The following is a 27247-nucleotide window of genomic DNA, read 5'->3' on the forward strand; positions in this document are numbered from 1 at the left end:
TTTATGCCCTGGTACATGATCAATTTTTGTGTAAGTGCCATGTACTTCAGGAAAAAAGTATATTCTTTTCTTTCTCCATTCAATTTCCTCTATAAGTCTATCATGCCTAGGTTTTCTAACAATCTATTTACACCCTTTGCTCTGGACCCAGCTCTGGACCTTGGCCACCTATGGGTTAGGAGACGCCTGGGGGTGTGAACCCGCCCACATGGGTGCTGGGAACGCCCCAGTAACAGGAATGGCTCCGCCCATGAGGGAGGAACAGGGGAGGAGCTCGGGGGAGGAGCAGAAGACTATATAAGGGATGGGACTGGGGAAGGAGAGAGCCATTTTTTTCGCTGCTATGTAAGCAATAAAGACCTGCTGTTAGACTGCAACCGGGTGTTCTGTCCAGTTATTGCCCTCCTTCCCCAAAGGAGGGTCCGGCGTCCGAAGACCGACGGGTCCGTGACGACCGAAGACCGGGGAAAGGTATGTATCCAGGCGAAGGCTCGGGGTAGTGTGGCCGAGCAGGAAGGCTCGGGATAGGTCCTCGAGCAGGAAGGCTCGGAATAGGTCCCCGAGCAACCCTTAACTTCCTTCTTGTTTATTTTATGGTTAGATTTATCTAAATCTGAGAGTGAAAGGTTGAGGTCTCCCACTAGTAGAGTTTTACTGGCTATGTCTTCCTGTAGCTCTTTCAACTTCTCCTCTAAGAATTTGGATGCTTTGCCATTAGGTGAATATATATATATATATTGAAATTATTTTATTGTCTATGGTACATTTTAGGAGGATATAGTTTTCTTCCTTATCTCTTATAAGGATTGCTACCCCCTACTTTTTTCACTTCAGCTGAAGCAAAATATATTTTGCTTCAACTTTTTACCTTTACTCTATATGTATCTCTGCTTCAAATGAGATTCTTGTAAATAGCATGTTGTAGGATTCTGGTTTTTGATCCACTCTGCTATTCACTTATATTTTAAGAGAGAGAGCTCATCTCATTCACTTTTTTTTTCAAGGCAAACGGGGTTAAGTGGCTTGCTCAATGCCACACAGCTAGGTAATTATTAATTGTCTGAGAATGGATTTGAACCCAGGTACTCCTGACTTGAGGCCTGGTGCTTTATCCACTATGCCACCTAGCTGCCCCTATTCACTTTCAAAGTTATAATTACTATTTATTGCCCTCCATGCTATCTTCTCTCTGTATTTTTCCCCTTTTTTTGCTTTATCCATATTCCCCAGAACTTTGTTTCTGAATACTTCCACGTTCAGTGTGTTTGCCATCCTATATCAACACACTCCCTTCTTTTTCCTATCCCTTTTCACCTTCATCCTCCAGTTAGCTCCCCTTTTTCTCTACCTCCCCATTCCTCCCATTTACCCCCCCCTTTTAATACTTGAAAGGTGAGTTTCTTAACTTAAGACTTAACTTAACTGAGTGTGTGTGTAAGTTAACTTTAAGTCAAGTCTGATGAGAGGAAGATTCAGATAGTTCTCACCTCCTCCCTTCTTCCCCTCAATTACAATAGGCCTTTTGTACCTCTTAATGTAAGGAGATTTACATCATTCAATATCCTCCATCCTCCTGTCTCCTTGTTGTCCCTGTTTTTAGGGAGGTATTGTTTTTAAATCATTCTATCTGAGTCACAGAAAATTCATAAGTGTCTATCACTTCTGGCTAAGTAAATTCTCTCTAACAGAGTTACAATTCTCAAGAATTATGAGTATCTTTCTCCCATGTGGGGATATAGTCAGTTTCATCTTATTGGATAGCAGTTTTTTTTTCCTTTGACCCCCCCCCCTTTTTAACCTTTTCATGTGTCTCTTGAACCTCCTGTTTTTTGTCCAAATTTTCTATTTAGCTCTGGTCTTTTCTTCAGGAAATGTTGGAAGTTTCCCATTTCATTAAATGTTCATCTTTTCCCCTGGAAGAGAAGACTCAGTTTTGCTGTGTAGTGGATTCTTGCTGTATTCCAAGTTCCCTTGCTCTTCGTAATATCTCATTCCAGGCCCTTTGATCCCTTAATGTTGATGCAGCCAGGTCCTGCATAATCCTTACTGTGGCTCCATGGTATCTAATTTGTTTCTTTCTGGCTGCTTGCAGGATTTTCTCTTTTATCTGATAGTTCTGGAATTTGGCCACAACATTCCTTAGTGTTTTCATTTTAGAATCCCTTTCTGTAGGGGATCAATATATTCTTTCAAATAACTATTTTTTCCTCCAGTTCCATGATATCAATGCAGTTTTTCATCACTAAATCCTGCAATATTAGGTCCAATATTTTTTCTCTTCAATGTTTTCAGGAAGACCAATAATTCTCAGCTTGTCCCTTCTTGATCTATTCTTGAGGTCAGTGGTTTTGCTGATGAGGTATTTTTACATTTTCTTCCATTTTGTTTTTGATTTTTTGGTTTTAACAGACTCTTGCTGTCTCATGAAGTCATTAGTTTCCACAGACTCCATTCTTTTTTTAGAGAAGAAATTTCTTCTTTTTCCTTTTGCAACTCTTTTCCCAATTGGTCAGTTCTATTTTGGTAAGTTTTCCATTTTACCAATTGAGGCTTTGAGATAATTATGCTCATTTTGTATTTGTTCAATTGTATTTTCCAATGATTTGTTTTCTTGTTGCAAGGTGTTAATTTTCTCTCCCAAATTTTCCAATTGATTTTTAAACTCCTTCCTGATTTCTTCAAGGAAGTCTTTCTGTGCTGGAAACTAGATCATATTCTCCTCAGAGGTTCTAGGTCCCTCTGAGTTAGGGTCTTTTCCTTCTAGGAATTTTTCTTTGGACCCTCCTTCCCTCTGAACTTTCTTCATTTTCATAAGACCTTGTGCTGGGGAGGGGCTGTTTCACAGAGGTTTGGTGCTGAGATATCTAGAGGATTTATTAACTTTGGTTTAGTAACTACAAGTGGGTTGGCCAGTAGACTGTGTTGGTTGCTTTCTGTGGAATCTCTGTGACCTTGATTTGAGGCACTCTCCCTTGGCCTGGGGTTAGGGGTTGAAGCTGCTGAATATTTTTCTCTGTGAAAAATGATGGGCTTTGCCCTAGGGCAAGGTAATTTCTCTCCCTATTCACAGCTGAGAGAGTTCTGCTGCTCACACCTGCACCTGGGTTGGAGGTGGGCTAGAATTGTGTTTGTTCTAGGAAAAGGCTTTAGCTGAAAGGAAGATACAGACTAAGTTCCCCCAGACCAGAGGAGCCCAGGTATCAATTTCTGCAACTCTCCCACACTAGAACTCACCCTCCAGCCCTGCCTGCAAGCTCCAGAGTTTCAGTGCCACAACCGATACCTCTCCTTCCCAGTTAGCCCAAGCCCTGGCAGCCAATCAGGCCAGTCCTGCTGTCAGGCTCTCAGGCTCTCAGGCTCTTAGGCTCTCACGCTGTCTTGTGCTCCCCACAGAGTGTTCCTTCTGCACCCAGGCTCATCCACTATCCCAGAAGACAAACTTTGAGATAGATATTCTTCTCCTATCTTCTCTTTCTGGGTTTTGTCGATCGGGTTTCTGTTAAGAGGTTTGTTTCATATTATATATGAGAGAAGATCAGGAGACTTTAACACAGTGCCTGTCTTTTCTCTGCCATCTTGGCTGGAAGTCTTCTCATTCACTTTTTTAAAAAAAATCTCATATATTTCTTTATTTTGTAAATATGCTTAACAGAAATGTATATGCAAAATATTAACTTCACTGTTCACTGCTGAGGGGAGAAGGGTGCAAGAAAATTTTATAACTTAAAAATAAACATAGGTATTTGAATGAATGTAAAAAAAATATTACAACCTCCCCCTCAATATTTTTTATTTTTTTGTTTTAGCAAGACCATGGAGTTAAGTGACTTGCCCAAGGTCACATAGCTAGGTAATTATTAAGTGTCTGAGGCCAGATTTGAATTTAGAATTTCCTGACTCCAGGGCCAGTGCTCTATCCACTGTGCCACCTGACCAATTGCTACTTCCCCTCAATATTACAGAAGCATTAGGTAAAATATTTCCAAACACCTAAAACTGTAAGAAACTAATTTCTTTCTTTCTTTATATACTTCTTTTCATAGCATGACAAGCTCATGCAAGACAAAGTTCAAAACAATAATCCTTTAACTTTATTTATTTATTTTTCATCTTTAGTGAATTAATCTTTGAATCCTTGTTTATGAATCCTGTCCATATTGTAATTTGAAGCACTATTTAGATTACAAGGATTGCAATTGAACTATTCGTATAGTGGAAACTTTAATATTCTTTTCTAGATTGAGCAATGGTATAATAGCATCTATAAAATAAGACTGGTATTACCTTTCAGTGGAATTATAACTTCACTAAATTCTTTTTCTGAATGTTTTCTGATCCAATTTTGATGAGCAAAGATATGACTAATGACAGAGGTATGTCCTTCCTTTATAATAACTTCATCCAAAAACCATTTATCTGGTTAAAATAAATGGAAGAGAAAGACACAGTGTTAAAATAAAGGACTAGAGCAAAATCTAATATGCTTCAACTGAAGTAAAAAAGGCAGAGGTAGCAATTTTGATCTTATATATAGCAAAAGCAAAAATAGACCCAACTAAAAACTGTCATCAGGGAAACTACATTTTTGCAAAAAAAATATGAAGTAATATCAAAAATTCTGCAGCAAATTTCTCTTATAAAGACCTCATTTCTCTAGTATTGAGACAAATTTTCAAAATGAGAGCCATTCCCCAACTGATACTATGGTCAAAGGAGATGAGCAAACAGTTTTCAGAAGAAGAAATCAAAGTTATATAAAGTCATATGAAATAGACTCTAAATCTTTATTGCTTAGAGAACTGCCAATTAAAAAAACTTGGAGGTATTACCTTACACCTACCAGACTGACTAATATGAGAGAAAAGCAATACTGGAGGGGATGTGGAAAAATCAGGTCATTAATGCATTGCTGATAGAGTTGTGACCTGATCTAACCATCATGGAGAGTAATATCAAACTTTGACCATAGGGCTATATGACTGGGCATGCACTTTGACCCAGAAATAACACTACTAGCTTATATCTCAAAAACATCAATGAAAAAGTGAATGGCCCCACATATATAAACATATTTATAACAACTTTTTTGTTGTGACTAAGAAGTAGAAATCTAGTGGACACTTATCAGTTGGGGAACGGTTGAACAAGTTGTGACCTATGACTATGATGGAGTAATATTGTGCTATAAAAAAATGATGTGTGAAATGGTTTCCAAAATACGATTCAAAGTAAGGTGAACAGGAAGGTTATTCTGCACAGCAACAGCACTATTTTAATGATCAACTGTGAAAGATTTAGCTATTCTGATCAATGCAATGATTCAATAGAATTTCAAAGAAATCCTGATGCTAGCCACTTCCAGATAGAGAACTGAAGTACTCTGCAAATTCAAATATAATTTTCCCACTTTGTTTTTTTTTGCTTTTTAAAAATATGAGTAATGTAGAAATATGTTTTGCATTATTTTGAAAATTTAATTTCATATTGTTTGGCTTGTCAGTGGGTTGGGGAGGGAGTAGGAGGAAATGAAAGAATTTGGAACTTAAGATGTTTAAAAAAAAGAATGTTAAAAATGAATATTAAATTTTTTAAAATAAAAGAAAGATTTGTTCACTCCTTCATAATGTTAGACATAGCAAAAGCAAAATTAGACCTAACTAAAAAAGGTTATCAGGGAAACTTCATTTTTGCTAAAAGGTACTGTACTTCCCAAGAAACAGATTTTAAAAAACAATTTCTAAGTCTAAACATAAATGAATTTTTTCATTTGATTTTATGTTTTAAAACATGAATTTAGTTAATCATCAGCAATTTGGGTCATAGCTGTTTTTAGTTAGTCAGACTTCCTTCCTGACATTGCTATTTTTTTAGTTGTTTTTTTTTTTTGTAAGGCAATGGGGTTAATTGGCTTGCCCAAGGTCACCCAGCTAGGTAATTATTAAGTGTCTGAAGCCAGATTTGAACTCTGGTACTCCTGACTCCAGGGCCAGTGTTCTATCCACTGTGCCACCTAGCTTCCCCTCAGATTCCTCATTCTTGAAATGAAACAATTAAACTAAATGATGCTTAAGATAACTTCCAGCTCAGAGTCAAACAACATATATTTATTCACTTTTAATCAGCTAGTCAATAGAATAAACTATGATGGAATTTTTTTTATTTTTTAATGGGAAAACTTAACATTTTTTAAAAATGTTTTAAATTTTGCAGAAGAGTTTTACTTCTTTGTAGATTTCCCTTATTGAATTTCTTAGTCTTCTTTTAATTATGAATATTTAATAGATAGAAGTAATATAAGGCCACAATCCTACTTCCTAATTTTACAGGTGAGAATATGAGTCCCAAAAAAATTTTTCATGATGCTAAAGAACCAGGAATTAAATTAATGTCTTGTACCTTCAAGTACCCTATCCACTACTCTGTGCTGCCTAATCTTATTTTTGTATGTACTCTTATTATCTTGTGTACAATTCTCAGGATCTTATGCTTTTCTTAAGTAAATGCTATGTTTTGCTCTCTGCTTTTACTTCATAGAACTCATGCATAAGAGATTTATTGAGCTGAATATATTGAGCTGTATAAATAATACAGAAGTAGAAAAACTTTAAAAGAAAACTTTTAAAATTTGAATTACATCATAAACACATGGGTTGTGACAAATTTGAGAAGAAGCAGAAAAAAAGAAAACTAATTTTTAAAATAAAAAATTCTAATAAACATGACATCGTAAGAGTCCTGCTGAAAATGACTCTTTCATTGAACCAGATAATATGCAATTGTAGGTCATTCTTCTCAATGTATCTGCATAAAACATAACATGGGAAAATTTTTGCACATTATATGAAAAATGATTAAGGTTTTAATTTTCTCTAATCAAAAATAGACAAATTGTATCATTTGTCAAAATCATGAAGGTGAATATTGATAATTAATATGTCCAATTAAATTTCCTCTGAAACAACTGTCAAAAAGTAAAAACAATAAGTGCCCAAATTAATAATTTTCTTTTTTGAAAAATTACTGATATAATCACTGGAGTGTATTTGTGTTATATTTTGACTTTCTAAGACAAAGATTCCATCAATCAATAAATTCAACAGGTCACATGCAATGCTTGAAATAAAAAGTAAAAATATTATGGCTATTTTTTTACAACCTTTTATATTTGCACAGAATATCACCTCTCTGAGAAGAAATCAAAGTCCTTCATACCATAGCAACATACATTCATAAATTTTCATTGTAGCATTTTTTTGGATAATGAATACTTTGCTAGAAATTACATTATCTCAGAGAATAATGTCTAGTCTGTCAGCTCTTCAGAACTGAATTAGCAAAAGGAAAATTTTAAAAGATAGATTCTGAAAATAGGGGAGAAATTAAGGTACACACCTCTGAACTAGTTTTGCTTTTGTGGGTATTGTAGGAAACCCAGAATGAGTGATGTGGCAAAATAAAATAAGAATTTAATATAAGTCAAGAACAAATGAGATGTATGTCAGTTTCTTTCTCTTCAGCTCCCTGAAGACATTGCAAAGTGCCTAGTAAATTAGTATGCAGGAACTGAACATATAATTAGGCACTTTTTTTGGGGGGGGGGGATGATTGTAATAGGAATTTTGGTGCACATTAGTGACTTAGTAATCCTTGAACGGAATTTATTGTAACTGTATCGATACTGCTTTTGCCACAAACTACTAAAGAGATATGATCATCTTTTGTAACTCAGGAATCTTGTTGAAGTAGTATAAAATTGCAGGATTTTAACAATTATTCTTCAAACATGTAGAGTAGAATTATTTTTTAACAAATTATAGGATATCTAAGAGAAATAATACATCAGTGCTGGGAAAGCTATTTCAGGAAAAATCAGCCTTAAAAACAAGAAGATCAGATTTCCAGGTCTTCTCTGAATAGAGCCATGTCATAGACATTGGAAATTATCAGTTATTGCCAAACTGAAGATCTTTGGTTGACAAAGTTTCCATATTAGGAATTTTCCACATTGGTAAAATCATAGAATCATGGAACCAAAAGCATTGCTCTTCCCTATACATTGTATTTTCCTTTTCCCTGTTTGTTATTTCAGTCAAGAATACAAAGAAAACACAATAGTTTAACTGTGCTGATAACACATGTGTATAACACACACATACACATATATATATATATATGTGTGTGTGTGTGTGTGTATATATATATATATATATATATATATATATATATTCATCTTTAAGGGAAAATGGTGATTTTTTAAAATTTTTGCCTAATATTTTTTCTAATGAAAAAATGGTAAAAATGCTAAGATTCTTCCAGACCCTACTACTTAAACCTGTCAGTGTTAAATATTCATAGTTATAAGCTCTGATAAATAGAAATATAATTATTAACAAATTTATTTTTCTTTTTCTCTAAAGGAATCTTGCTTTGTCAGAATTTTAATTTCAAAATGCATAGATTATATTTTCAACTCTGTCATTTCTACACCTGTGACTTTGGAGAACACACACATGCAGCACACATGTGTGTGACATATGTGTGTGCATGTAGATACATGTATAGCATTATTATATATGTATTGAATTGTGTATACAAATATTTGCTAGATATGTGTACAGACACACACACATATAAAATACATGTGTATATATTCACAAGTATGTAAATGGGTTTGGGAATGGAAAGAACCCCTTAACTAATACTAATATCACCTGTCATCCCTGTATCTTATGCATAAATATATATGTGCTGGTATTTATATTTTATGTATATATATCTGAATGTATATATATGAAAAATGAGGGTCTGTTCAATAAATCCAGTCTTTGTGATCACATCCATTCCCCCATTACATGTTTATATATTACTTGTTTATATATTTAAACATAGGGCAATGTTAGAAGGACTAAACTGAAGTCTCAGAAATTAAATGACAGAACTGGAAATATAATCTATTTATCCTAATTGACAATTCTGATAAAGTGAGATTAATATTCAGTTAGACATTAAGCATTTAGTAAGCACCTACTATTTGACACTCAGCAAAGATATGTATAAACAAGTTATATAAAGGTAAAATCTTTAAATAATCAACAGAGGGAAGGTCCTAGAATTAAGGGAAATCAGGAATAGTTCCCTACACAAAGTGTAAATGAAGGAAGCCAGGGGAGGCAGGAGATGGAGATGAGAAGGGAGAGCATTCTAGGCATGAGAAAAAGGACAGTGAAAATGTCTGTAGTGTGCAGATGCAGCATCTTGTTTGAGGGACAGCAAAGAAGCCAGTATCACATTGGTGGGTAGGGGAAAAAGAATGAGAAAAGCCTAGGAAAACAGGGAAAGGGGAGGAGTAGGTTGAGTAGGGTTTTGCATACAAAAAGAGGGTTTTATATTGATTCCTAAGGGTAATAATAGGGAGTTATTGAAGTTTATTGCTTGATTGGGATGGGTTTAAATATCAGATCTGTATTTTAGAAAGATCATTTACATGTTTAGTGGATGCATTAGAGTAGGGAGAGATTTATGGCAGGGAGACCAATCAGCAGGTTATTTGCAGCTACAAGTTGATGGGGATCTGCAGCAAGGAATGGCAATTTCAAAGCAGAAAAGAGGCTTGAGGTGAAAGATGCTACAAAGGTGAAATCAATAGGTCTTGACAACATAATGGTTATGGGAAGATTAGAGAGGAAATACATTAGAATCATTTTTGGATTCTGGGTATCCATTCTCTCATTTTTTTATTGTTCAGTCATATCCAGTGTCTGACTCTTTGTGACCTATATTTAGGCTTTTCTTGGCAAAGATATTGGAATGATGTCATTTTTTTTCCTCCAGTCATATTACAGATGGAGAACTGAAGCATCAGGGTTAAGTGACTTGCCCAGAGTAATACAACTTGTATGTGTGAAATCAAGAAAATGAGTCATTTCACCATGTCACCTAGCTACTCCTATTACCTAATAACTATGATGGGGCCTAGAAAAAGTAATCTGCAATTTCAAATCACTTGACATTTTTATAATTTTCTCTTCTCTCTTGATAATTCTTTTAACTGTTAAAGGAAGGTCATTAAGGGAGCCCTGAAGCTAGCAGTCTAAAATTCAAAGTTGCACAGTTCTGTGTATGTGCATAGAGTTAACAACCCCTGAGACATACATAAATCCTCACTACTTTAAAGTTTCTTCTTGTTTTGAGAAACATAGATTATTTTTTAAAAGACTTACAAATAGGCTTTATGAAAACCTACTAGCATATTTCATCAAACAAAATCTTACTAGGCTACTCTACTACAATTTGACAATATTTTGCTTTATCCAAAGATTGAAGGGGGTGATGAAATAGACCAGATTTTATAATGAGATTTATAAGACTTTCAGATTAGTATAGAATGAATGTGCTTCCTTTAATACTCCATTATATTTATTTCATTGCCTTAGTGATAGATAGACTTGATGTAAGCTTTGTAAAATTTTTCCACATGTCCTTACATAAGAACAATACCAAATTAACCTATCAAAATAGTGTGGTGAATTAAAATTACAACCCTTCATTAAATTCTCAATATATTTAGTGTATTACAAGCTGTACAGTTAATGTGCAGGCAATTATTTTGTATTCTGAAGTCACCGTACCTTCTTTCAAACTCTGGAATCCAAGAATTATCTGTTGTAGTTTACCAAGATGCACTGCTTTAACTGTGAAAACTTCCACCTACAATTGAAGAAAGAATTAAACTGGGGAGTGATGCATCCATTGAAAAAAGGGTCAGTTTTCCTTCTCTTAATTTAAATCTATCCAATCCATTCTGTAAATCTGGATCATTTTAGAAGAGAATTTTAGAAGGGAAGATGAGTCACGGAGCCCTAGGGAAGTTCAGGGATTTGATCAAGGTTCTCCAGTTAGTTCCTGGCAGGACTTAAGGTAGAACTTCAATATCCAAGTTCCTGTTTCCCACACTCCTTTGATTATTCCCCATCACCCAAAATGAATGTTAATATGCAACTAATGACAGTCTTTTGAAAACTTTCCTGATTTAAATATTCATTAATGACATCATCACATTTTATTTAACACAAGGAGCACATGGATAAGAAGGCTAGCTGAGAATAACTTACAGGTCTGGAAAAAATACTAGAAGCACCACTTGTCACAGGCTTTGAATACTTAGCATTCAGAGACCATGAATAGAAACTTGAAGGGCAATTCAGATTTGATTTGGGAGTACATGAAGAAGGTACTGAGAGAAACCTGAGCTTGGATAATAATTTAATTTTTTCAGAAAAATATATAAATGAGTCAGAAGGAACAAAACAACATGATATTCTTAAAGATTTTTTTTTGTCAGAAACAACAAAACTGAAGTCTGGCTGAAAATCAAAGCTAGGGTTTGCCAACGAATAAAAGGAAAATGCAAAAAAGACAGATTAATCAAAAGGTGATAGATGTTGAATCCCCACCAATACTGTTAACTGAAGATTTTTCATTTTTTCCATTATTAAATGAAGTTTTATCAAATAGAATAAACAGTTATTTATCTCAGTCAATTGGTCAACAAATTTTTATTAAGTACTTGTGCAACAAGTACCATGCTAAATACTGGGGGATACAAACTGAAGATAAAATGAAAACAATGCTCCCCCAAAACTCAAAATATAGTGCAGTAGGTAACACAAAAAAACTATGTGCAATCAAGAAATATACAATATGCATTGGAGGTAACTAAAAGAACAAAGATGTTAACATTATGAGAGACTGGAAAAAGCTTCTTATAAAAAGTGTGATATTAGGTAAGAATCAAAGGAACCCAGAAAATCCAGACAATGTGAATACTTGAAGCTGGGAAATGGAACATCTCATATGAGAAATGGAAGAAGGCTGGTAGAACTGGATTGCATAGTACACTAGAAAGCAGAAGAAAAGAGTTAGGTGTAAGAAGACCAGAAAGATAGTAAGGCACTAGATAATGAAGGACTTTGAAAGCCAGACAAAGGGTATTGCTTTTGGAGAAGATAGGGAGTCACTGGGGCTAATTGCATAAGGCAGTGAAAGTTCAATTTGAATACTAAGTGGAGTATGGACTAGTCGAGAAATATTTGAAACAGGAAGAACAGCAGGAAGTTATTTCACTAGTCTAGCAAGACACGTAGCAGTGCTAGCAGTGTCAGAGGAGAAAAGGAGTTATTTGCCCATGATATTAGAAAAACAAAACATATTTGACAATAGATTTTGGATATAGGAGCTAAGAATAAGGAGAATAAGAATAAGGAAAAGAAGTGTCTGAGGGGATGTAGTGTCCTCAACAATAATGGTGAAGTTAGGAAGAGTGAAGGATTTGGGCCAAAAGACAATGAACTGTTTTGAATGTTGAGTTTAAGGTGTCTATGATATATTTAGTTTGAGATATCCAAAAAGTAGTTGAATATGTAAAACTCGAAATCAGGAGAAAATTAGAGCTGGACAACTAGATCTGATAATGAGTTGCATAGAAATGATAATTTAATCCATTGGAGCTGAGATCACCAAATGAAATAGTATAGAGAGAAGAGCAGAGTACATAGGTCAGATTCTTAAGGGACAGCAATAGTAGATTTGATCTACTGAGAAGTAGTTAGAAAGGTAGAAATTGAATCAAGAGAGGATATGATGAAATTCTAGATAGAAGCGAGTACAAGGAGAACAAGTTAATCAATAGTGTCTAAAGCTGGTCAAGAAAGATGAGGATTGAGAAAAGTCCCTTAGAATGAGCAATTAAGGAATCGTTAGTAAATTTATAGAAAATGTGTTCAGTCAAATAATAAGGCCAGGAGCTAGACTGAATAGAATAAGAAGAGAATGAAATGAAAGAAATGGAGAATTGAGCATAGAAGACCTTCTCAAGGAGTTCAAAAGGCAGGAGAGATATGGGATAATAGTTAGCTTTGATGGAGTGATGGAGATTTGGTGGGGAAGGGATGATATGAGAGTATTTGTTGGCAAAAGGAAGCAAGTTAGGAATAGATTAAAATTAATGACAGGGTAGAGACAATAAAGGAGGAAATCTGCTGGAGAAAATTCATTGAAATGGGATCATAAAAAGTGCCTTGCATGGTTGCCTTGGCAAGCTTCTTCATGTGAGAGGGTGAAGGAGGAGATAGTAACAGAAGACAACTGAGTTATATGAGATGAAGAGGAGAGAAGAAAACATAGCCATGAATTGCTTCAGTTTGTTCCTTTGAAATATTCCACAAGATTCTCTGCTGAAAGGGTAAAATGAAGGAGAATTATGGGAGATTTGAGTTAGGATTAAAAAAAAGTTTGGGAAAACTGAAAAATAAAATGAATTAATTGGGGAAGTATGAAAGGATTGACTTATCTCAGTGAGTACCCAATTGAGATTACATATCACAAATTTTTAGTAGTCTCAATAGACCATGGTTTCAAGATTCGTCTAGCTATATTCAGTAGTATGTAAATAGGACCCAAGGCAGTGGTTGATGGGAGTAGTTCAAAGCTGAGGCTTGTTTAGGGCAAGATCATTAATATAATAAGGGGGCAAGATACACTAGAGAAAAGAACAGTATACAGATGAATAGGCTCATTTTTCAGGATCAAGATGAGGAAGAATAGGCAGCGCAGGGGATTATTACTTGGAAAAAATAAAGGAGTAGAGAGTCTAGAGGTATAAGTGAGGATGAAGGCCAGGTTTTAGGGCTGCAAGGCAGAAGGTGGAATGACAAAGGATTATGAAAAGATAAAAATATTTTAGTACTCATGAACATGGAAATGAAGCATATGTGGCTGATGACAAGAACAAAGATATGACTATCTCTATGTGTAGCTAGGGTAAGAAGGAAAGGCAAGTCAAGGTCAGTAAGTGGTGGAATTGTAAAAGTTAAAGTATAAATATAAGATATGCATATATATAATATGCTACTATATATGTACTCCCTCAAATATCTTTATCAATTAAGTGGAATGTATGGATATATGTATGAATGCATGTATGTGTAAATGTATACACACATATTATATATATATATATATATATATATATATATATATATATATATATATATATATATGTTGAAGTAACTTAATATGAGGGCAGGCATTGAGGAGGAAAGCCTGAGTCAAGTATATATCATTTTGACTCCATAGTATAGTAATTACAATAAATATTATGTAAAATCTACTCTTGAAAAATTCATATCAACATAGCATTTTAAGGTTTTTTGAATGTGATTACCTCATGATAACCATGTGGGAAGTATGCAATGCCATTGTTATCATTACATTTTTTACTGAAGTGGAAACCAGAGCTCTGAGATATTACATAACTTACTCATCATCTCAGAACTAGTAGATTTAAAAGGTTGGATTTGAACCCAGGTTTCCTGACTCCTAAAACAGTATTACTCAAAGCCATATTATTTCCCCCACAGCTTGCTAATGATGAACATAGAAATAATTTCTCATAGTCTGTTTTCCAAACATATTGCCTAGACATTTGTCCTTAACAACCTTACAGGATAGTTTTGAGGTCAAATGGAATGGGAGGTGTTATATCATTTAGAGAAGGATGCTTTGTAAGTATTAATTCTTAATTAAGACAAGGACAGATCTGTGATGTATTTTAGGAGGAATTATTGAAAATTGTAGATAGAAATGACTAGCAAAGATATTTTAATTATGGTGTCTGTGAAATCGTATTTCCCAGAGCAAACTGGAGGATGACAGTGGCCACCTGAAATCTTAGGTTGGCACATCTTGCCCAGAAGGTTATTTTCTCAGAAAGTAATAAACAAAAAGCTAGATTTTGTTACAGGAAGACCTTAAATCCTGCCTCTGATTCCTCCTAGCAGCATCATCATTTGATCTCTATGTGTCTGTCTCAAGCAACTGTATGAGGCTAAATCTTAGAAAGACTGGGGTTTATCTATCAACGTCAATCAGTCAACAAGGATTTATTAAGCATTTCTTACAGGCTTAATATGTGAGGAAAGCTAAAACTTGGTCCTAGACAAAGAAGATCATATCTCTATGAGGGAAATACATGTAAGTAATTATATAAATACAGATATATTCAGCACACACAGAAGAAGATCTCAGAGGTAAGACACTAGCATTTAGGGGTCTGGGTAGTGGAAGGCTCTTGCAGAAGGTGAGGTTTTGGTAGAGTCTTGGGAGGCCAGGAATAGACAAGAGGCAGAGGTAAGGAGGACACATTTCATTTGGGAGAGAGGCGATAAATTGGCAGTCAATATTAGTTCCATCACATAATGAAACACACATCCTTCAGGACCAGTAATCTCCCCCAGATGTTGAGTATTATGTACTTAGTCTGGCTACAGACTAAAAAACATAGGCTTGTTAGTACAGGATGTTCATAATCAAAATAAGAATACTGATAAATGCTTTTGCTATTTCTCATGAAGGCAGAAATCAGTGCAGTCAAAGACCAATGAATGTTATTAAGTAAATAGTGAAATTGTGGGAAGAATATAGCATGCAGGGCGGAGAACTGAATTTCTCCTTGCATCATAGTATTTCAGTCCTTTCTCCAGGGTACATTGATTGGATTTTAAAAGGAATGCACAACTTGATATATAAATCTTTCTCACTGTCACTACTTGTTTATATCTGGCAATCTCCCTCATTAAAATGCATGTGGAAATGTGTTTCAAAAATACATTTTCTTTGGTGATGGAGGGGAAAAAACTAATGATATTGCCCATCTATCACAGAATTCTCACTAAAGCTATATTGGATTTTTACATGGAAATAAGAAAAATACACTTATTTAAATTAAATGGATGCTCATAATTATTAAAGTTTTCAAAAGGCTTGTTTCTCAGAGATATCACACTATAATGAAATAAAAATGGACTCCATGAAACAACTCATTATTGTAGGGATCTGGACATATCTTGGACCAAGTGACTGGCTTTGAAACCTAAAATCAATACCACAGTTACTTAATAATTGACAAAGACAAAGAATGCAAACTTTAGCCTGCACTTGAACTACTGTTAATTATTAAATAATTTTTGCAGTGTGACCCCTATGTCTACAACTAGCTCTCAGGGGCAAGATGGGAAATAAAAGGACTTGACTTTATCCAAATTCCAAAAAAAAATTTGACTTGAGAGAGCTTTCATTATGAAGAAAACAACCCCCTTCCCCCCACCTCATGCAATTATTTGGCTTGAAATAACCTAGTTGTGTAATCAAGATTTCCAAACACTTTTATAAGGAGAAAAGAATAGCAATTTTTAAAAAGGCACCTAGCAACTATAATTCCTTTGGAAAGTAGAGAATATCACTAGCAGTTTGATGGATGAGATAGCCTAGAAGACATAGACAATTCTTGGAAGATTTGGTGGCAATGACAATCTCCCTAAGAGCTTGGATTATCTACAGTTCATTTTAAATATCCTCTCTTTCCTCGCTCATTTCCTATATGGTTGTATTTATTTTGGACTTTTTTGGTTTCTCCACTTTGGGCCCACCAGTCCTGTAGCTTCCCCCTTCTCACTCCCCTCCTCATACTTTTCAGTTTTCTTTTATGTGCTGTTTCTTCCAGTTAGATTATAAACCTCTTCAGGGGAGGAATTGTCTTTTTCAAATTTGTATTTCCAGGCCTACCACAGGTTGTTATACATAAAAGGTATTTAATAAATGTTTACTGACTATATATTGACACTCACCTAACAGTGTGGGAATCTGTGGAAGAGTGACTCCCATGGATATTTTTTGAAAGGATATCTATATATAGATAGATAGATAGATAGATAGATATAGATATAGATAGATAGATAGATATGTTTTCTTGTTCAAATCAATTCAACAAGTGTTTATTAATGCTTAGTTATGCCCCACATAATTCTAGTTACTTTGCTATTTTTTATTATTAAATGCTATTTACTGATAATTTCATGAAAGAGAATATACTAGATGGGGACTCAAGTCAGAGGACCTGAAAAGTTCCTTGAACTTGGGTTTAACTTTCAAGAGACCATTTTGAAATCTCATTTGTAGCCCAGGCTCCAAAAACAACTGCATAGCCTTTATTGATTTATAAAAGATTCCTAATAAGGTAAATTTACTTCATACAGACAAGAGGTTTGCACCTTGAAAGGAATGTAAATATATTGGTTTTGCATAAAGTTTAATCTAAAATGCATGTGTAGTTCTAAAATTATTCAACATCGGGTATGTGCTTGTTTTAGTTCTTTGACAAGAAGTAAAGAAAAAAGAGTAAATGAGAGGGTAATGAAAGTAGGGAAGCAACTAAAAGAAAAATAGAAGTTTTACTTAGGCCTAAAAGACTGAAATCACAATATGAAACAAAGATATCAAGATGCCACAAGTATATCTAAAATTCATGGTTAATACCATTGTTTCTCTCTCGAAACAAATTTTAAAATTGGAACAGCTATTGGAAACAATATGGGAAAAATCAATTGGTAACATAATAGGATAATAAAGAAAAGAATTGAAAATTGATGCCTGAAATAGAAAGCCTAATTGCTATGAAGGAAGGGAAGTAAAGGTAATGAATCAGTTAATATTTCTGACAGGTGTCTACTGAAACTTCTAGGTAGTAGAATGAAAGTGGGAATAATGAAAACAATTAAGCCTAAAAGAGTTGAATACAGTGAATTGTACTCTAAAGCAGTCTAATGTCTTCCTCTCCTAAACTGCATACTTCTCCAAATATCCTTATTTCTGCTAAGGACCTTAGGATCTGCTATTTACTCAAATTCATAACTATATATTTACCTTTTTCTATTCCTTGACCTTTGCTCCCCATGCGTAATCCTCATGTTCAGTGAAAATTCTCAATTCTTTTCCCCCATAAGATTTTGTGCATCTAATTTCTTGAATTTATAGTGGATAATATTAATAGACTTCACTTGTTTACATTTCTAGTTTTTCCTCTTCCAAGTCAAGCCAAATCAAGTTAACAAACATGTATTAAGTATTACATGAGACATTGTGTTAAATGTTAGAGAATTAAAGATGGGTAAAAGTCAGATTCTTACTTATTCACAGTCTAATGGGAGAATAAAATGCAAATTACTATATACAAACAAGATTTATACATCTAAATTGAAGATACAAATGAACTGAGCCTAAGGGTGACTGGGAAAGACTTCCTGCAGCAGCTGGGATTTAGGCGAACCCTGAAGGAATCTAAGGAAGTCATAAAGCAGAAATTAAAGAACTTTAGGCAGGGGGGAAGCCAGTAACAAAAACTTGGAGTTGAGATAGAATGTCTTAGGACCAATAGCAAGGAGGTCAATGTCACTAGATTGGTTAATACATAGGGAAAGTAGGAAGGAACATGGATTTCTTTTAAAGTGCAAACAGAATATTTTACAGTTGATCCTAGAGATAATAATAATAATAATAATAACAATAATAATAATAATAATGCTTGTCCTTCATTTTCGAAGAAGACCATGACAACAGAGAGGGGATGCCATGACAATCACATGAATAGGGGCTGCTGTGCTTGAATGAGGAGGTGCTGTGCTAAGTCACAAGCCTCATTTTTTCCTCCAGAACCATCTGGACCCAATGGCCAGATATGACTCAAGATGACTGGAGATGGCCCTGGATTGGAGGCAGTCAGGGTTTAGTGATTTGCCCAAGGTCACACAGCTAGTAAGTGTCAGAGACTGAATTCCAACTCCCTTCCTCCTGATTCCAAGACCAGTGCTCTATCCACCATGCCATCTAGCTGCCCTTTCAAGACTTTATTATACTTTCTTTTTTGAAGACTTTAAAAGAAAGTATAACAAACTATTTGAAAGGTTAACAAAGTGAATATATAAGAGACCAAGTCAAAAGAACTAGGTCAAATTTTTTTCATTGTGTTCTTTTTAAAAACAGTAAATAAAAGTAAATTATCAAAAAAGCTGCAAGAACTCTAAAAAGCCTCTTCTATGAGACAAGTGGAAATCTATGGGCAAAAAAGATATAAAGACAAAGAAAAAACTTTCCAAAACATTTGTTGATCCTTTCCATTATCATCACTTCATAAATAATTTTCTTTACTGCCAAATTCAACCACAATTTTTTATGGAACTTTTTAAAGTTAATTTAATTTTGCTCAATATATATATATATATATTATATATATATATGTATATGTTAAGCCATCTGAGGATTAAGATGAGAAGGATAATCAAAAAGAATTACTACTAAAGTCATTGGCCATCAGTCATCAGAAGAGCCTCTTAGTTGCCTGAGGTAAGGACAAAAACAATATGGAGATTCTCAACTCTATGTCAGTCTGGAGGAAGCATTGATGCCATTTGGGATCTAAAGTGTCATACTTCACAGAAACTTTAGAGAAGTTAAAGAAGATTCTCAAAGTAGCAAGGAACGCCTATGAAAGAAAGGAAAAGTTATTGATACCATATTATATTTTGCAACAAAAAACTCATATTTTTTAGGAATTTAGCATTTACTATAACATATGTCATAATCTGCACTGGTTGTTTATTTTTCCCAAGTACTCTTCTAATCACAAGGCAAGGCCAAAAAGTCTTTTACAAGAAAAATCTGAAGAGAATAAAGAGAAAGTATTTTTCACACCTATAGTGAGGAAAGGAATCTTTTTAACTAAAGAAAAAAATACAAAAGATAAGAAAACAATTGTGATATGAAATAATTATTTTGCACAAACAAAATCAATGCAACTAAGAGAAATTGTATTTTTGGAGAAAAATCTTTGCATTGCCTATCTTTTGCATAATATAAAAACACAAGCATTTATACAAACATGTGACAGCGTTGTTTTAAATCTCAGTTTCAATCCTGACCAAAATCTCCTTTCATATTTCACTGGAGACAGGCCAATGAACTCAAATGTTTTAAAAATTATTATCATTCTAAGATAGAGCCTGCTGCCATCTTCCTGAAAAGCAACCTCTGTGAAGTGGTAGTCCTAGCAAATGTTCCTGAAGGTGGTACAGCAATAACTACTGAAGAAGAAGAAAACAAAGTTCTTGCATCAGTATTTGGTGCTATTAAATAAGGAATTGATGAATAGATCTATAGAAATGAAATTAAAAGATATGGCTGTGTGTGTTGTTATAGCACCATTAAGTCCATTGAATTGGTCTATCTCATTTACAGCTAAGATACTACCTGTGTTTCTCCCCATTAGAGTATGAGCTCCTTGAGAGTAGGTCTTGCCCTGCTTTTTCATTTTTATACATATGACTTAAGCACAGTGTTTTGCATATAGTAATCATTTAATAAATGCTTCATTCACTTCCCTAGTTGATAAGTGCTTAAAAATATGAACAATTCTCAAAAGCATTGTCCACCATTATGCACATAAGACTACTGCCAAGTGGGAGCCAAAAAAAAAAACAGGTGTTCTAGAAAACCTTCCCCTCAACTTTACTGTCAAATCCCCCTTTTCTTCAACTCCAGAAGAAGAAACTCAGATCCCTATTTCAGTCTGACCCCTAGACCCAATTGTCCTCTTCCTAAGAGTCATAGACCAGACTCTTCTATCTCCAGGTGTCAGGTAAACATGGGCAATCATTCCTTGGATGAATAAGGATACACTCAGTCATTTAAGTACCTAGTTATTGGGGAAACAAAGAAAGAAAGACAAAAGACAGGTCCTGCCCAAGAAACTGACAGTCTAATGAGGAAGTCAACATGCAAACAACTATGTATAAGCAAGATATAAACAGGATAAATTAAGAAAAAAATCAACAAAAGAAGAATATCAATAACAAGAGCATTTGAGAAAAGGTTCTTACAGAAGGTGGGATTTCACCTGAATCTTGAAGGAAGTCAAAGGAGCCAGGAGCAGAGATAATGGGTAAGAATTCCTGGCAAAAGAGAAAGTGAGTGAAAATGTCTGTACTTTTCCTAGGAGACCTGCTAAGGTAAATACCATCCACATCTAGAGAAATGTTTTTACTTTTCTTCTCATGCCCCCCCACCTTAGTTCTTTCACAACATGACTAATATGGAAACATATTAAACATGATTGAACATTTATAACCTATATCAGATTGTTTTATTTTATTTAAGGGGTTTTTTGGCAAGGCAATTGGGTTAAGTGACTTGCCCAAGGCTACACAACTAGGTAATTATTAAGTGTCTGAGGCCAGATTTGAACTCGGGTACTCCTGACTCCAGGGTCGGTGCTCTATCCACTGCGCCACCTAGCCACCCCCAGATTGTTTTCTGACATAGGTTCAGGGAAGAAAGAGTGTTAGAAAAATGTAAAACCCAAATCCTAGAAATACTTGGGAGTCACTGAATAGGGTGATGACATGGTATCTTATACACTTTAAAGAGATCAATTTGACAGCTTAGTGGAGGATGGACTGGAACAGAGAGTTATTTGTCAGAAGGAGAATAAAGCAGAAGGATATTGCTATAGTGCTATAGTCTGGAAGGTCATAAAGGCTTAGACACTTAAGGTGGTGGCAGTATCAAAATATATATATATATATATATATATATATATATATATATATATATATATAAATGCATGACAAAGACAAAAATAAAAATACTTGCCTAAAGATTGATTATGGGATGGGTTTAAAAGTGAAGAATTAAGGATGACATTTAGGTTGTGATACTCAACACAGCTACCAAAATACTTTTAGTAAAACAGAAAACACATCTCATCATTCTCTTGCCCAAGCATGTTCAGTAGCTCCCTATTTCTTCGAGAATGAAATACAAACTTCAAAAGTATGGTATTCAAAGTCTTCCTCAATTTGATTTCAACTTTTTTTCTGTTCAGTCATCTCGGTTGTGACTGATCCTTCATACCGTATTTGGATTTTCTTGGCAAAGATTCTGGAGTGGTTTGCCATTTCCTTCTCAAATGGATACAATGGATGCATTTTGTCAGACAATCAAAGGTTAAGTGATTTGTCCAGCCAGGAAATGTTTGAGGCTGAATTTGTACTCAGGTCTTCCTGACTCCAGGTCCAGTGCTCTATCTCCTGAGCAATCATCTCCCTCATCTCCAACCTACATTTCCAAATTTATTTCACAATACCCCCCTTCCTAAATCCTTATTCTAGATAAATTAGGCCACAAGATGAACTACATTCTCATTTATCACTTCCATGCATTCACATAATTGGCCCATATTCTTAGAATATTGTCAGAATACTTAACTTCCTTTAAGGTTCAATTCATTAGCTACTTCTTCAGTGTACTCTTGCCTGAACCTTCCAGTCAGTAGCAGTTTCTCCCTTGCTCCTCAAACTAGTCTGTATTTATGAATCTAGTTACAAAGCATGTCCCTCTTAAGCTAAAAGAGATCAGGGTAAACTTTGTTTTATAGTTCCCTAATGAAAAGCACAAAACCTTAAACCCCTAGTATTTAACTAATAATTTATTACAGCAGCTAGGTGGTACACCAGATAGATTCTAGTAGACTAGAAGTTAAGAAGTCCTGGACTTGAATCCAGACATTTGCTAGTCACATTGGACAAGACATTTAATTTCCTTTGGCTTCAGTTTCTTCATCTGTAAAATAGGAACAATAAAATAGCACCTACCTCATAGGGTTGATGCAAGGATTCAATGAGATTATATGTGTAAAGTGCTTTTTAAACCTTAGAGTGCTATATAAATGTGAGCAATTGAGTGGAATTTTTTGATGAATTTAAATTGAATTTCTGGCTCAGTGTCCTTAGCCATCTTTCAAGCTCTCTATTTCAGGAAATGAAATCAGGACAAGCTTTGATTCTTTTGGAAATGCCTTGACCTTCTTAGAGGATCTGTTAAATACAACCAGTAATAAATTAATATTTGCATCATGCAGAACTAGAAAACTGACACTTCTATACACAGGGAAAAGCTTGAAATTTGTATGATCCCTGCACTTAAACAACTGATGTCAGCTCTGCTGGCTTAAAAAAGATATTCACTTTGTACCAAGAAGAATATGTACATGTAGCATTAGATTGTGAATTTGTAAATGTAATGTTAAAAGTGTTCCTACTTGCTCTCATCTTGTATGTCATATCCTAGCTAGCCACACACTTTTGCATCTCCCAGTTCTACACAGGCACCAGATAATCATTTAAGATACAAGATAATTTCTCTTCAGAAAGACGTTGATAGAATAAAAGATACACCCCTTCTCTCTGTATCAATCAAGCTTTTATGTTTTGTCTATAAATAATAAATGCAAAAAAAAGCTTCTAAATTTAAGATCTTCAGAGTTTTGGTCTGATTTGAAACATGTTCTATGGTCTTACATTTGTTTTAGATGAATTCCAGAAGTTTTACAAAGTGATAGCTTCAGATAATCCTAAAGTTTTCAACAAACAATGTTTAATATCTTCTTTCATACCATGAATGACTATTTTGATGGAGTGAAAGAAATTGAGTCATTGATTCTATACCTGTCAATAGTCCAATGCTGCACACATCATAGTATAAATAGAACAGGCCTTGGTTATTACATGAATAATCTTTTCAGGGAAATACAAGAAATTTTAGAATCTCAAAAACAATTAAGGATGATTTTCTTTCATACCATGCCTCATATAGTACTTAAAGGGACAAAATACCAAGACATTTAAACACTGTCAATCTCGATGCTCTTTTACCATTATCATGAAAAATGAAGACTTTAAGTAATATACTATTAGAATTTCCTAAATCTATAGATATAGCTATCTCCATCCCCATTTCTGATCTCATCTCAGCATTGCCCTCTGAACCTCTTTGTTCTATTCCCATCTAATTTGCTTAGCATTTAATATTGCATTGTACAGCCATCTGTGACATTATCTAACTTTCTTACTAGACTGTAAGCTCTGTAAGGGCAGAGACCTGTTTTACTTCCCTTCTTTTACATTTTCTAATATTTTGTTTTTCCTCAATTATATGCAAAAAACAAATTTTAGCATTCATTTTTAAAATTTAGAGTTCCAAATCCTCTCCCTTCCTCACTCTTTATCTCTCCCATTGGGAATGCAAGTACTTTGATATGTTATACACATGTAGCCATACAAAATATTTCCATAATAGTCATACTGTGAAAGAAAAAATAGACTAAAAAAACCCAAGAAAAATAGTGTAAGAAAAGTTTGCTTTGATCTGAATTCAGAAAAAAAAATCTGTTCTTTTTGGATAGATAAGAATTTTTCATCATAAATCCTTCAGAAATGTCCTGAATCCTTGTATTGCTGAGAGTAGCTAAGTCATTCCCAGCTGATAATCTTACCCTATTACTGTTACTTTGTTCATAGTACATTTCATTTTGTATTAGCTCATGTAAATCATTTCAGGTTTTTCTGAGGGTATCATTATTTCTTATAGCAGAATAGTATTCTATCATAATCACCTACCACAATTTGTTCAGCCATTCCCATGAGTATCATTTCAATTTCTAATTCTTTGCCTCCAGAAAAGAGCTATATAAATATTTTTGTACACATAGATCTTTTCTTTTTTGCTTGGCCTTTAAAATCTCTTTTAAGGTAAAGATCTAATATTAATATTGCTAGATCAACCCATGTTTTTATAGTCCCAAATTGCTCTATAGAACAGATGAAACAATTCACAACATCTACATTGTCTCATTCTTACCATATCCCCTCACACATTTGTCATTTTCTTTTTCTGTCCTATTAGTCAATCTAATAGGTATGAGGCGGTATCTCAGAATTGTTTTAATCTATTTCTCTAATCAATAGTGAGCTAGAGAATTTTTTTCATGTCTACAGATAGCTTTCACTACTTCATCTGAAAAATCATCATAGCTTTTGATCATTTATCAACTGGGGAATGGTTCTTATATTTATAAATTTGTCTCAATTCCCTGTATGATTTTGCTTCTGACTACCCCTTCCCTAATCTCCCCTCCTTTCTATAACCCTTTCCTTATCCCCTTTCCCTGCTCATTTCCTTTATGTTGAGATAGATTTCTATATCCAATTGAGTATGTATGATATTACTTCTTTCAATCAATTCTGAGAGCAAGGTTCACTCACACCCCTTGATTCTCCCTTTTTCCTCTCCACTGCAAAATATATTTTGCCTCTTTTATGTAAGATAATTTTACTCCACTCTATCTCTCCCTTTCCTTTCTCCCAGTATATTCCTGTCACCCATTAATTTTACATTTTTAGATATCATCCTTTAATTTTCCACCTTCACCTGTTCCCACTATCTAAATGCAGTCCTTTTATCTGCTCAAAAGATGAGAAACTTCTAAGGAGTTACTAGTATCAACTTTCCATGAAGGAATGTAAACAGTTAACCTTAGTAAGTTCCTTCTGATTTCCATGACCGATTTCCTTTTTTTATGCTTCTCTTCAGTCTTTTATTTGAGTCTATTTTGCTCTGGTCTTTGCATCAAGAATTCTTGAAAATTCTCTATTTCATTGAATGCTCATTTTTTCCACTTAAGAATTATACTCAGATTTTCTAGGCAGGTGATTCTGGATTGTAATCCTATTTCTTTTGTCCTCTGGAATACATGTTCCAAGCCCTCTGATCTTTGTATATTATCTTGTGTAATTCTGACTGTGGTTCCATGATATTGGAATTATTTCTTTCTAAGTGCTTGCAGTATTTTCTCCTTGACCTGGAACCCCTGGAATTTAGCTATAATATTACTGAGAGTTTCCATTTTGGTATCTCTTTCAGGAGATGATCAATAGATTCTTTCAATTTCTATTTTACCTTCTGTTACTAGAATATCAGGGCAGATTTCCTTGAAAATTTCCTGAAAGATATTGTTAAAATTCTTTTTTTGCTGATGGCTCTCAGATAGTCCAATAATTTTTAAGTTATCTCCCCTCAATCTATTTTCCAGGGACTTCTGGTGTAGATCCAAGATGATAGCAAGAAGCTAGGATACTTCTAAAGCTTTTCCCTTCACACAATGTGAAATGTAGACTCTACATAGATACTAAAGCTTATAGACACCATCAAAAAAACCAGAACAAGTTCTCAATTGTAGACATCATGGAGGATCTTCAGTGAAAGTCTGTCTCTTCAGGGGAAAATGGGAAATAGAACCCAGTTAAGTAGGAGAACAGGAAAGTCAGTAAGAGACTTCTGGCCACAGTTCAGCACAGGTCCTGGCAGCTAGACAGCAGCCCAGGTCTCAGATCAACTAGATAACAGGCCAGCAGAGATGGTCTCAACCCCAGACAACATCTAAGTCCTGAGAACACTGGGACAACAAACAGGACTGGGTAGGGAGCAAACCATTACCTAGTCAGAGCTTAGACATAAATTAGGAAACAAATCTCTGTACAGGCAGCACCTAGGCTGCATAGGCAATACCTTGGCAAGTAATAAGCCAGAGACCAGATCCTATCCCCAGCACAAAAAACTCAAGATTATACTCCCTATAACCCAGGAGAAGTACTCAATTATCAAAATGAGCCAAAAAACAAGAGTGCTAACTATTGAAATCTACTATTCAGATAGAGAGGATAAAAATGCCATTGTAGAAGAAAGCAGTGATAAATTACCAACATGGGAAGCCTCAAAAGTGTTTATTAATTAGACTCAAATCTAAAACTTCATGGGAAAACTTAAAAAACAATATTTAAAAAACCAAAGATGAGAACAAGGAAAACGGAAAAGAAGAAATGATAGCCATGCAGGAAAATTATGAAAAAATCACCAAAAAAACCATCTCCTTTAAAAGTAAAAATAGCCTACTGGAAAAATAATGCAACTCATCAAATAATAAAACTGACCAATTGGAAAAGTTATGCAACTCATCAAAAAAGTCAAATAAACCAACCAAGAAAGGAATGCAACTCATCTAAAAGTCAAATCAATCAACTGGAAAAGAAAAGTAGCCTATCTAAAAGCCAAATTGATCATCTGGAAAGGGAATGAAACTCATGCAAAGGTAAGATTAACCACCAGAAAGTAAAGGTAACAAAATGGAAAAGGTAACACAAAAATAAATTAAAGACAACAGAACCTTTAAAAAATCAGAATTGGGCAAATAGAAACTAATGACTCAATGAGACATCATGATTCCATCTAATAAAATCAAAAGGCTGAAAAAAATTTAATAAAAATATAAAGTACCTTTTAGAAAAAAAAGACCTGGAAAACAAATCCAAGATCGATCATTTATATATTATTTGGCTACTCAAAAACTAGATCAGAAAAAGAACCTGGAAAACATCTTTCAGGAAATTATCATGGAAGAAAAAAATAGTCCTTGAAAGACTACACAGACCACCACCAAAAAGAGATCTAGAATAAAAACTCCAAGGAC

General features: G+C 34.5%; 1 protein-coding gene across 4 annotated transcripts in view; it reads right to left on the minus strand.

Annotated features, from left to right (window-relative positions):
- LOC141497715 (lipoxygenase homology domain-containing protein 1-like) overlaps window positions 1-27247 on the minus strand; it is a 710463-nt gene that overhangs the window by 162378 nt on the left and 520838 nt on the right. For all 4 annotated transcript variants that reach the window (XM_074200482.1, XM_074200484.1, XM_074200481.1 and 1 more), the window contains 2 exons: window positions 10629-10707; window positions 4285-4416 (listed from right to left, as the gene is read on the minus strand). In XM_074200482.1, coding sequence (XP_074056583.1) covers window positions 4285-4416; window positions 10629-10707 — 211 coding nt within the window. The remainder of the gene's footprint in view (window positions 1-4284; window positions 4417-10628; window positions 10708-27247) is intronic.

The sequence above is a fragment of the Macrotis lagotis genome, chromosome X, assembly GCF_037893015.1.
Source record: "Macrotis lagotis isolate mMagLag1 chromosome X, bilby.v1.9.chrom.fasta, whole genome shotgun sequence".
NCBI classification, from domain to species: domain Eukaryota; kingdom Metazoa; phylum Chordata; class Mammalia; order Peramelemorphia; family Peramelidae; genus Macrotis; species Macrotis lagotis.